The sequence below is a fragment of the Xyrauchen texanus genome, chromosome 28 (assembly GCF_025860055.1).
Source record: "Xyrauchen texanus isolate HMW12.3.18 chromosome 28, RBS_HiC_50CHRs, whole genome shotgun sequence".
Taxonomy (NCBI): Eukaryota; Metazoa; Chordata; class Actinopteri; order Cypriniformes; family Catostomidae; genus Xyrauchen; species Xyrauchen texanus.
Genome location: NC_068303.1, coordinates 35,677,260 through 35,690,633, shown reverse-complemented (window position 1 = coordinate 35,690,633; position 13,374 = coordinate 35,677,260). Strand labels below are relative to the sequence as shown.

Genomic DNA, 13,374 nt, shown 5'->3' with positions numbered 1-13,374 from the left:
AATTGTAATCTTATTATTAATCCATTATTTGATTGGACTTGAAAAGATTCATACATTTTGACACACAACGAGATAGAAAATGCAAATTAGCCATATATATTTTCGAGCTTTTAACTGGATGCCATTTGCAGAAATTACTTTGAAACCTAGTAGGGTTGTGTAACAGTGTAGTATTTGAACGATTTAAAAAGCTTCTGTAAGCATACATGCTTCCGTATTTAGGCCTATTTATTTCTTGTATTTGTATTTCTTTTTCTTTTTTTTTCTCCCCCTTTTCTCTCCTATTTCGAATGCCCAATTCCCAGTGCGCTCTAAGTCCTTGTGGTGGAGTAGTGACTCTCAACAAATCTCAGTTGCCTCCACGTCTGAGACCGTCAACCCACGCATCTTATCATGTGGTATGTTGAGAGTGTTACCAAGGAGACGTAGCACGTGTGGAGGCTTCACGCCATCCACCGCGGCATCCACGCACAACTCATCACATACCCCACAGAGAGCGAACCACATTATAGCGACCACAAGGAGGTTACCCCATGTGACCCTACCCTCCCTAGCAACCGGGCCAATTTTGTTGCTTAGGAGACCTGGCTGGAGTCACTCAGCACACCCTGGGATTCGAACTTGCCAACTCCAGGGGTGGTAGTCAGCGTCTTTACTCGCTGAGCTACCCAGGCCCCCATGTATTTGTATTTCTTTTATTACTGACACTTTGCTTTATTTTTGAGTGACGTCCCAAAGTGTCAAAACTCAAAGTTACGTGCGAATATACTTGGCCAAAGTATACAAAATAATCTTTTAATGTTTTGATACATGTCGATCTTGATGACCAAACTTAATAGCTTGATATCTTTATTCGTACATCTGGCACTATCATTACTGGGATTTGTTAGTCATTGAATTAATACATGGATCAGTAAACTTTTGCCAGAATGACTGATTGGTCTTTCTCCTCCAGTACAAGCAGTTCCGGGTTCAAAACCACCCCAATAAAACTTTTTTGAATGGGGAAGTGTGCATCTGTACATCAGCGGATGTATATTATGAGCACGACACATCTGTTTGCTATTTAACTGGAAAGAAATGCAAGCTGTGCAACAACGGAGCGATTTAACCGTGTGCCTGGATACAGGAGAGAAAATCGCTGCCCGGTGTCACTCAGAGCCACTGGTAACAGCTACAACATTAAAAATAACAAACTTCAGCACTGGATCACCACTTATTATAACACATACAAACAAAATGGAAACTCCTGCCCAAGAACTGGATATGTTTCTTTTTCATTAGACATGGAAGCAATTTCAAAAAGTGGTGGGTATAGGCAAATTGGCAAAGGCAAAATGTGGTATGGACATGTCCCACCTGTCCCACCTGTAAATGACGCCTAAGGTCTTTACATTGCAAAATTCTGCACGAGGTGGCATCTGCATTTTACACAGCAATTATAGTTGAGGGAAACAATGTATCATGCTCTTGAATGTTATAGTTGTGTAAAAATGTTGCCAGCTGTACAACACTGGCATACTGTTGTGGTTGTTAGATATTTAATCCTAGAATTAAATCTAATTAATATAGTCTAACAAGGACATTTAGTCACAATATGCACACAATCTTGTAACATCTTTTTGCCTATATTCACACTGTAAAACCCTTATTAGTTCTAATTAGAACCATTAGATATTAAGAGTTTAAAGACATCCTTGAAAATAAATCAGAATTACCATCACTTGTGCCAGTCCATGGAAATCATCTTGTGCCAGTCCATGGAAATAATCTATTCCTATTGTAACTTAATAGAGCTATTTCTTCTACACTTCTCTCTGTATTAAGGGCCATTATTAGTGTTGATTTTTAATAATTGTTAAAGCAGTCGACAGAGTGGACAGTCAAACACTTCAATAACGAATCATCTAACGTAATAAATGTGAGGACGGTTATTTCTTTAGCACCGGAGAAGCTGTTTAGTGCAAGATTAGAGGTGGAGCTCTTATTTTATGTTTTAATTCTTTTGTACTTTATATTTATTTCGGAGATGGTGATTTAGCCCCATGTCAGCCAACACACTGATTAATCACCGCCCAGCAGTCATGGAAGTTTCTAGTCTATGTATTTCTTAGCAACAATGGAATGAGACAGATATATAGGCATGTGGGTGTTGAGAGACCAGGAATACTTGTACAATAAGAACAGTAGAAGAATTCAGTGTGCCCCCTCAGTCTGCCTGTCCCTCCTCGCATCAACTACTGATGTTTCTATTCTGAAACTCCTGCCTGACTGCAGCCTTTGCTAAATCATTGTGTGAGAAGACTTTAACACACACACACACAAATTCACATATCTACAGTGCCTAAAATAAAAAGCAATGTAGACCCGCACGTGAAATCCTGCGGCTGCGAATCATATGACTGGGAATAGCTGTCAAGTAACCAAATAAAAATAAAAAAAAAATCTGGAAACAGCTCACCCACCGCTCATACCTTTCTCAGTATCCAAATATGATGCCGGAAGAAGCAGAAATGCTTCGCTGGTGACGTAATTGTGACATTGACAATGACACATGTCCGAGAGAAGAATCCTTCCTCTTTTATATCATAAGGGTGACAGCTAATTGGCTTTTATTAGGGAAGATAACTGACTTCTCCACAACACAAGCATTTCAGGTATCTGCAGATTAGGCCTGCATGACGTTCAAAAGCAATTTTGGACCATTCTTCCTTACAGAACTGCTTCAACTCAGAAAGGGAAGACTTTAACACACACACACACACAAATTCACATATCTACAGTGCCTCCCAAAAAGTATTTGGACATGCTTAAGTCATCTTTTCACCACGAAGGTGGCACAGAAGCTGGATCTGAAGTGGCATTTAGGTGTATTTGCACAGATTGTTTACTGCTGCTCAGAGGTGGCATAAATGCATTTACACAGCGATTACAATTGCATAAATAATATTATAACATTAATGTTTTAAATATAAAATTATATTCCACATATTGACAACCAGAAAGTGTCCAACATAGTTAATGTGATGAACTACACCTGTGGTTACTCATTATATTTGACTTGAATAATTTTGATGTTACCACACAAAGCACATATTTAGGTTAACAGTGTCCTCACATTATGAAATAATTTAAACCCAAAACAATATTTCATGTCCATGTAAATACTTATTTCTTAAGTAGTTGTGTAAAAAGTGAAGTAAATGTACAGCTATGAACAATCCACATTAAACTGCTTTTAACATGTGGTAGTATTACTTAAATAAACCTAAATGGACACGAGTTGTTATTGAGTTAAAATTATATTATGTAAGAAGAAAGAACCTGTGACGTGATACGAGACACATGACGGTGGCGATAACACTAAAGCTGTCAAATTAAAATGAGAGTATTCATCGAATTTGCTTTGGAAAAAAGTAAATGAACCCTTGGATTTAATAACTGGTCGATCCTACTTTGGCAGCAATAACCTCAACCAAGTGTAGCAAGTGACCTTAGGCCGCTAAAAGGAAAGTGTAACTATTGTACATGGCACACAATTACGCCAAAGACTACGCCACCCTGGGAATTTCACACAGGGAACTAAAGTATCAGATCACCAGATCTTTTACTCCATGAAAGGTCAGAGACATGATTAACCTAACAAAAATATAAATTTTTATTAACACAAGATTTTAAGACAAAACTTTTAAATGAAAGAGGCCTTAGCCAAGGTGCCACTGGAGTTTATAAGAGATTATAACTACAACAATTGAAAAACCTGGGGCTTACCAGCAGGGGCGGGCTACCAGGGATTATATCACACCTATAATAGAGAATCACGTCATTCACAAGTGCACACACACTCACACCTAAATCAGCATTCCAGTGACGAGCACCGCACACATTCAGAAGCACCACCACCACTATAAGAGAATAAAGCTGGCCTTCCTGTCTTTGGCACCCAAGTCCTTTGAACACATGGAATAAACACATTAATGTTCTCAAAGCTTAATACTCTAAAGCATTGGCACAACTTGGCTAAAATCACAGTAATGTATCAAAAGGCACAGATTCATAAAAGAAACAATTAAACAAGAAATTACCTAACATAATACCTCATGAAAACGGTGTCACCACTCCTAATAAGAGAGATTACATAAAGCTCAATTCACAATAACAACAAAAAGGAACACATTACAATAACACATTACAATAAAACAAGGCCCTGATCCCATTAATCAAAGGCCACAGAATTGCTTTGGCATTAAATCACCACATAAACAGCGTTAGCTCTATTATTCCTAAGCTAACACGTAGGATGCTGTTCAAAATCACATAACCATACACACACATCTACATATCAACAAAACTCAAGCCAACCAAGGACAATACAAAAAACAACAAAATATAAACAAAAATAAAGATAACACAAAAACACAAGACAGGCAATAACAAAGCAAAACAAAAACAGAACAGCAGTGATATCCTAGGGCAGAACGGGAAACACGCCCAGACTAATAGCTTACACAGATACTCCCGGTGTACCAGGAAGCGCAACGATGATGATACGATGCAGATGTGTTCAAAGGCATGCAAAAAACAGCATTAACAATGGACTAGTAGTTTACATGGACGCTCCCGTTGTACCAGGAAGCGCACCTAAAACAAAACACAATATTACTACTGCTACCTTTAGCCCTTCATCCCAAAATTAGCAAGCACCCCTGTATACATATCAATGATGACACGATGCAGACGTATTCAAGGAGGCATGCACAGAGCAGCGACAGCCAAAAAAGCAATGCGAGACCTGCACGTGAAATCCTGCGGCTGCGAATCATATGACTGGGAATAGCAGTCAAGTAACCAAATTAAAATACAAAAAAAATCTGGAAACAACTCACACCTTTCTCAGTGTCCAAATATGATGCCGGAAGAAGCAGCAATGCTGCGCTGGTGACGTAATTGTGACGTTGACAATGACACATGTCCGAGAGAAGGATCCTTTTATATCATAAGGGTGACAGCTAATTGGTTTTTATTAGTGTCAAGGCGGTCTTTGGCAAACTTCAGGCACGCAGCTGTATTTTTGTTGGAAAGCAGCAGCTTCCTTGGTGGTGTCCTGCCATGGACACCATGCCTGTTTAATCCATATAGGAGATTCATGAACAGGGATGTTAACCAGTTCCAGTAATTCCTTCAAGCTGTCACTCTTTATGCAAAGCAAAAATTCTTGATCGTAGGTATTCTGAGATCTCTTTTTTGCGAGGCTTGGTCCACATCAGCAGACGCTTCTTGTGAATATCAAACTCAAAATGTTTGAGTGGTTTTTATAAGTCAAAGTAGCTTTAACCCACACCTACAATCTAGTTTCATTTTATTGGATGCAAGGACTGTTAACTCTTGATTCTAATTAGCTTTTGTTGAAGTCGATAGCCTAGGGGTTCACATACTTTTTTCAACCTAGACTGTGAATGTTCCAATGATGTATTCAGTATGTACAAGAACAATACAATATTTATGTGATATTAGTTAAAGCAGATTGTGTTTGTTCATTATTGTAATTTAGATTACATATTTATGCATAAATGCAAGTTATTCCAAGTGGGTTCACATACTTTTTCTTTTTTTTATTTATTTCAAATCAGCAGTAAAACACTGAACCAGTTTTAAAGTCTAGCATGAATGCCCCTTTATAAAAAAGTGTTTTTCAGGTAACCTTCAGGAAGGTGTTTCATGTGGTAACGTAAAGTAACTGATTTAATTTAATTTGAAAATATGAAATAATTTGACTAAATCAACCTGACTACATTAGGTTACACAAACAAAAGTCATTTTTAAGGTCTAGATCTATTAGAGATAGCTCCTTAACAAAACAACTACATGTAACCACTTTTTAAAGTACAGTATGAATGAAATTGGTTGCCTGGGACAACAATTAAACAATTCAGCAGTCATTATACATATACATTATACATACAGTATATTTCACAGAAGAATGTCATGATTCATCGACATTGAGTAGTCCAGAGAGCTGTGTAAAAATACAAGTACATTATCCATTTAATATATTTGTGTGTGATTTTACAGTGTAGTATTCAATGGTTTCCAATGGCTTCCATAATGAGGTTGCTGCATCCTGTTTGGTACAAGTGATGTAGTCAGTTCCTGACAGCGTGTTGTTGTTTTGTACAGGAATCATCTCTGTAAACAGCCGCCGAACACCTTTCATGGCCAGTGGAGAGAATGAGATTCTAGACCTGGAGGGTGACCTGTATCTAGGAGGTCTCCCGGACAACCGTGTCGGCTTGGTTCTTCCCACCGAACTGTGGACTGCTATGTTGAACTACGGCTACGTGGGCTGCGTCCGTGATCTCTTCATCGACGGATGCAGTAAAGACATCAAACAGATCGCAGAGGGCCAGATTGGTGAAGGGATCAAGTCGTCCTGCAGCAAAGTCACAGGCAAACAGTGCGATAGCAACCCTTGCAAAAACAACGGCATCTGCAAGGAGGGCTGGAACCGCTTCATCTGTGACTGCACTGGGACAGGCTACTGGGACCAAACCTGTGAGAGAGGTGAGTCGTGGTGTGGATGGCCGATATGGCTGATGCTGATACCGATAGAGAGCTGGATGGCAAATGACCGATATAATGCTAACACATAGAGTAGGAGAGACCGGGATTAGTTGTCTAACTTTTTACTCCAGTGAATATTTCTCATAGTACCCGTAGGTTTATTTTTGAAAATGTGTAAAGCTGATGTGTGTAATTCTTTTCAATGTAAAAATGATTTCTTATATTCCAGTTTAATATGCAGAGTTAGACATAAATAAGCCATTTGAAGGATGATTTCACATAAAAATGTAAACACTCTGACATTGTGGTGCTATTAAAATATTCCTCTGTTTGAGTGGCCTGCCCAGCCCAACACAGCAATATTGGCCAACCAGTAGTGTGAGTTTGGGGTGCGGGACAGTTTGGTCAAACAATGAACTGGTAACGGTTATAATGGCCAACTATAACAATAGTAATCATTCCGTTTTTTTTTTAATTATTGTGGCTTCTACAATAATTGAGAAGCCAGTTGCCTTCACGCACTGAAACCTATGCAATCCTCAGAGCAAATGTGAGTTAAATTGGTATTTCACTTAAAAAAGTACTCATTCTAATGTCGCTCCAATTCCGGATGACTTTCTGCCTTCCGTGCAGCACAAAGGTTTTTAAAAACATTTATTAAACTGTGTAATGTTAGTTAATTAAAATAATATTGTCCATTGTTAGATTGTGTTAGTCAATCATGCATTAACTAATAACAAATACAGGTTTTGAATTGAAAAATATGTTATTATATGTCCAAATTAACATTAACCAAGATTAATAAATGCTGTAAAATTATTGTGCATTATTAGTTTAACTAACTGGCGACCTGTCCAGGGTGTCCCCCGCCTTTCGCCCAATGTTAGCTGGGATAGGCTCCAGCCCCCCGCGACCCTGTACACAGGATAAGCGGTTGACGATGGATGGATGGATGGATTAGTTTAACTAATGATGTTAACCAATGCTAGACAGGAAAGGCCCTCTAACTGACATGTAAAGCAAGCAATCACAGTTGTTTTAGTCATCACATGCAGTTTAGGGGCGGGATTATCATAGATATATCATTCCATAATAAAAGTCATGGGTTAAAGATGTAATTTGTATAATGGCACGCGAGTCTCTGAGAGCTATTGCACAGAAACCATACAGGAAAATAGTGGAAAATGTGTGGAGAGACTAAGTACAGCACAGAAAACCTCATCATTCCAGAGAGTTTTTCCATATACACAACTTAGTAAACTAAGCAAAATATGCAGCTCTGCTCTTGTATATATGTGACGTGCCTCAAACGAACAAATCCAGTAATTGTTCCTTCCTCAAAAACGCTCACTGTATTAACACAGAACCTTGTGAACACGATTCTGTTTCCAGGCAGACTGATGAAAAGATTTTACGCTGAGTGGTTCTAGAAAGAGATTTCCAATTTAGTGTGCTGTGCATTAGGGCTGAAACGATTAGTCAACGTTATAGACAAAGTTGACAATACAAATTTGTTGAAAACAATTTTGTTGTCGAATAGTCGTTTGATCTAATTTAATGTAACATGAGATCTTTAAACTTTAACGATGAGAGCAGCACTGCTGCTCGTGCCTGACTGAGGAGAGGAAGAATTACACAGCTCGCAGTCCAGACGCACTCTAAACTTTCCAAAGTGCTTCAGCTGATGTAGATCGCAAAGTATGAGGGAATTATAATGCAACAATACAAAATAAATAAATACAGAAGCACTCTTGTTGTGAAATAAGCAGAGCTGGAGCTGTCTTTAAAGGAAACATCCCGACGTTACATCTTTAATGCAGTTATATTTAATGCATTATAGCTTTATTAAAGTTCAAATAATACGGAAGGAGATCATGTAAATAACTACAAACTCCGAAACTGGCATTGCGGGAATGTCCCGATCTGAGGGGGAGATATTGAAACTGCACCTGGCTGATGCACACTCTGTCGCGGGGACGCTTGTCCCTCAAGCACGCACGCCTAATGCAGCTAGATTATAACGTATTGGCTCGGAAATTAAAACATCTAAAAATCCTTTAAAGGGTAACTAAACACCTGCTCAGAGTCTGACTCCACCCACTAGAAATATTTGAAAATGCAGGAAAAGTGGGCAGACCCCGGCGGGGATAGAGGGAACGAACCGAGTGCGGGGCTGAGCGGGGGGGGGCACCTGAGACTCGTAGTGACGGATTAATTGACAGCTGTTGTCAGACTCTATGTTATTATTATTCCTCACACGGTCGCAAGACAACATGTACATGAATCTGGCGTGGTGAGCTGGAACCTGCTTACGTCAGCTGTCACCGCTTACGTCACGAAGTAACGCAACAGCCAATAGGAAAATTCAACTGCAGTAGCCACCGTTCAACCTGAAGAGGGCAGCACTCAGACGTTTTTACACCATATATTGTAAAATTAAAACACTTTATACACAAATGTCAAAAAAATTACTTGAATCAATGACCAGTACTAATAAAGCCCCATGCTTACAGATCATTAACTAAAAAAAGTTGGTTTAGGGTTTAGTTACCCTTTAAAAAGATGCATTCACCTGAGACACAGCATATAAGATATGTATACTTGCTTTTAGAGAATAGATCTTGAATATATAATTATATTTTGTCTTTACTGCATTCACAGCAGTATAACCAAGTAAAAAATACACTTAAATATAGTGTATATTGTATATAAGATATATTCTCTTAAAGTGAGTCTTAATATCTTATATGTTGCTTCTCAATTAAATGTATCTTGTTTTAAGGATTTTTAGAAATTTTTAAATGGAAAACAAGACAAAAACACTTGATAACAAAATTATTTTTTGCAGTGAATTTCTATACTGAATTAAACTTATAAAAAGTATTTTTTCCCCCATTCATTCTGTGAATGTCATTTAGAGGTATTTTGAAAATATGTATTTTTCCTCTTTATTGTTAGTAAGCATGTTTAATACAATCTTTTAAGTAGGTATGAGCCAAATAATCAGTTAAGATCTAATGATTAATCATTGCAATAATCGCTGAATAGTCGAATAATCGTTCTAATAATCGATTATCAAATCATTAGTTAATCATTAGTTGCAGCCCTAATGTGCATCAGACAGTTAGTGCACAAACTGTTAGCTATGACTCATGATCCAATGAAGTTTGATTTTATTGACGAACTCTCCATATTTGATGTGGCCACTGAATACAGGAGTTGATCAATGATTTGACAATGAATAAGACAGTCATACGAGTTTGAAATGAAATGAGGATGAATAAATAAAGACATCATTTAAATATTTGGATGAACTATTATTTTAAGGCTCACACCCAGTTACATTGTCAGCATCAACAACACAACAAGCATTTGGATTTCTCCTCAGAAATGACAGCTGAGAGAATCCTTTAGCCTTTGGGCTGTTTTGACAGCAAGTGGACAGCTGTTCCTGCTTTACAGCTCAAGAAGAGGTTTGATTGTTTTCATGGATCCTTTCTCGAGTGGTTAAATAGGAGTTTGCTTTCACTTTCAGTGACTTGTCTGCTTGCCTCGCTCTGGAGGATCTGAAAGTTAAACTGAACAGGGCTTGCAGCAAGTAAATGTTCCCATGGTGTTTGGAATTAGGAACAAGTTTGCATTATGTTTTCATGAAAGTTTGTAGATAGCTGCTCCTTGGGCTATTGAGAAATGCAGTCTTTACACAGCATGGGCAAATTACTTCTTTTTTATTCTTTAAAGACTTTATAAGGTTTATCAGATGGTTCAGATTCCATTGAAGTCAAAGAAGTAAAGAAATATACTGATACATAGTCAAGTCAAGTCATTTTTATTTGTATAGCACTTTTCATAACACACATTGTTTATAATATCTATAAAGTCATCATTGTGTAATCGTAAATTGTGTATAAAAATAAATAATTAAATAATTACTGTATTTAGATCCCCAGTGAGCAAGCTGAAGGTGACTGTGGTAAGACACACAAAACTCCATAAGATGTTAATGGAGAAAAATAAGCTTGGGAGAAACCAGGCTCACTGTGGGGGCCAGTTCCCCAATTTGTAAATTAAGTAAGTGTTAAGGGCCAGTGTTTAAACATAGATTTTGTATGAACTGTAAGATTAATGACTAATGTCTTTGAAGTTTATCCTGGATTAACTGCAGAAATTCACATTGATGCATCGTCCTTTGTTAGTTGGCTGATGAAGGCCAACTGGCAATTCATTGATAGTCTATGTATTCCATTTCAAGAGTGTAGTCCATCAATAGACAAAGGTGATGCAGGCAGAGATTAATGAGGTGCATCGCTGTTCAACCTCCTGGTCATTTTGGTGAGGTTCTGTGGGGTCCATCCTAAGTCCAAGGTTCAGGCAGTGGCACATGAAGTATCCAATCTCTTACAGTTGGAGTTGGCATCAGTTTATGCTCTGAAGTCCATCGTAAGACTGAAGTGATGTCTGGCTAGAACCGGCTGTAGTTTGTCATCATCACTCAGTGGCATGTAGCAGTGGAGTCCGACAACAAGCAGGTACGGAGCTGGATCTGCTTGGCTCTGGTTGAGACAGATAAATAAATAGAATAATATTAGCGTAGATGCCATTCAATTTATTGCAGATTTATTAAGTATGAGAAATGTTTCTGAGAAATGTTTCTGGTTCTGGCAGACCTAACTAAAGCAGCCTAATTGTGAGTTGATGGATAAATTAGTTCTATGCCTGGCTAAATAGATGAGTCTTTAGACTAGACCTAAACTGAGTGACTGTGTCTGCGTCCCAAACAGTGTTAGGGAGACTATTCCATAGTTTTGGAGTCAAATAGGAAAAGGATCTACCTCCTTTTATGGATTTTGTATTCTAGGAACTATTAACAGGCCATCATTTTGTGATCGTAATGAACATGATGACTTAAGTGTTGTGGAGTTAGACCATTCAAAGGTTTGTATGTACACTGGTGGTCAAAATGTTTTAACAATGTACAGATTTTGCTCTTATGGAAAGCAGTTGGTACTTGTGTTCACCAAAGTGGCATTCAACTGATCACAATGTATAGCCAGGACATTAATAACGTGAAAAATGACTATTAGAATTTGAAAAACAAAATTCTGAACTTCTTAAACTACTTCAAAAAATCCTTCACGTGCAGCAATGACAGCTTTGCAGATTCTTGGCATTCTAGCTGTCAGTTTGTCCAGATACTCAGGTGACATTTCACCCCACACGTCCTGTAGCACTTGCCATAGATGTGGCTGTCTTGTCATTCACCTCTCATATACCGTACAGTCTAGCCGATCCCACAAAAGCTCAATGGGTTTAAGATCCATAACACTCTTTTCCAATTATCTGTTGTCCAATGTCTGTGTTCCTTTGCCCACTCTAAATTTTCTTTTTGGTTTTCTGTTTCAAAAGTGGCTTTTTCTTTGCAATTCTTCCCATAAGGCCTGCACCCCTGAGTCTTCTATTTACTGTTGTACATGAAACAAAATAAAATGGAGGCTAATATGATCATATTTCTTGGTTCTATTCAGCACTCTGGCTGCTGCATTTTGAACTAATTGAAGTTTATTTATTTATCTTGCTGGATATCCTCCCAGTAGTGCATTACAATAATCTAGTCTTGAGGTCTAGTTTTCAGCATCAGCCACAGAGAGCATGTGTCGTAACTTAGCAATATTTCTGAGGTGGAAGAATGCCACAGAAATTTAGATTTTCAAAGGACAGGTTGGTATCAAATATAACACGAAGAATATACGTTCTTTGCTGCAGAAGATGACATTACAGTACATTCATCGAGTGTCAAATAATATTTTAGCTTATTTTTAGAGGTTTTTGGTCCAATTATTAGTAACTCTGTTTTGCTGGAATTGAGTAGAAGGACATTTCTGTCCATCCAATCTTTGCTTGACACACTCTGCTAATTTGGTGAACTGGAGGGAACTGGAACCCCGATGGAGGGAACGAGACGTTGTGTCAGAGAAGCGACACTAGGGGTCTCTCTTGAGCGCCGATATTCACCTCTGAACTATGAAAAAAGGCCAATGAGAGTTGGCAACCAGTATTTGCAAGTCCCGCACCCGGACATACGGGTATTTAAGCGGCGCAAATACGGGAGTTCATTCAGGATTTTTCTGAGGAGCCGGAAATGGTCCGGCCACAACAGTGGCTCGGCTCAGCGACGTGGCAGGGGAGACACAACGTCTCGTTCCCTCCATTGGGGAACGGGGGTTACATACGTAACCTAGACGTTCCCCTTCTGTCGCTCTCTCCATGTTGTGTCAGAGAAGCGACACTAGGGGTCCACTTATAAAAGCGCCACACGCTGAGCCGTGTACGTGAACTGCTGATACAGGAGCGAGCAGGTATTCTTACGTGCAGGACGACCAACTGTATCAGGCTGCACGTACCCTTCCCCAATGCCCCATTTAAGCCATCAGGATTCCTTATCGTTACCCTGGATGGGGGAACAAGGTGCTGGTCGCCAACCTGGGAACGGGCCAAGCCTGGCCGGGCCTCTTTTCTCTCTATGTTTCTCGCATAGAGCAACTAAGGCCGGGGCCCTTACACGCATTGAGGAAAGGGGGTCTTAGCCCTTATTCAGGGTGGAGAAGACCCTGCGGAGGCCACGCCTACCCGAGAGGGGAGGCAAGTTTAAGTAGCAAAACCATCAGAGGCCTGACTTAGGGCCTATGTGGAAAAGCTGGTGCGGTGGTAGATCCAGCCTCATAGAGGGGGGAACATACAGCACGGCAACCGAGGCAGCCGTGACTGCCTAAGGGAAACACGGGAGTCCGCTCGCCAGAGGGGACAGAACCGTGG

At 39.2% G+C, this 13,374-nt stretch overlaps 1 protein-coding gene across 1 annotated transcript in view; it reads left to right on the top strand.

The window, feature by feature from the left end:
- LOC127622054 (neurexin-3b-like) overlaps window positions 1–13,374 on the top strand; it is a 349,280-nt gene that overhangs the window by 31,318 nt on the left and 304,588 nt on the right. Inside the window, exon 4 of the mRNA XM_052095964.1 lies at window positions 6,178–6,561. Coding sequence (XP_051951924.1) covers window positions 6,178–6,561 — 384 coding nt within the window. The remainder of the gene's footprint in view (window positions 1–6,177; window positions 6,562–13,374) is intronic.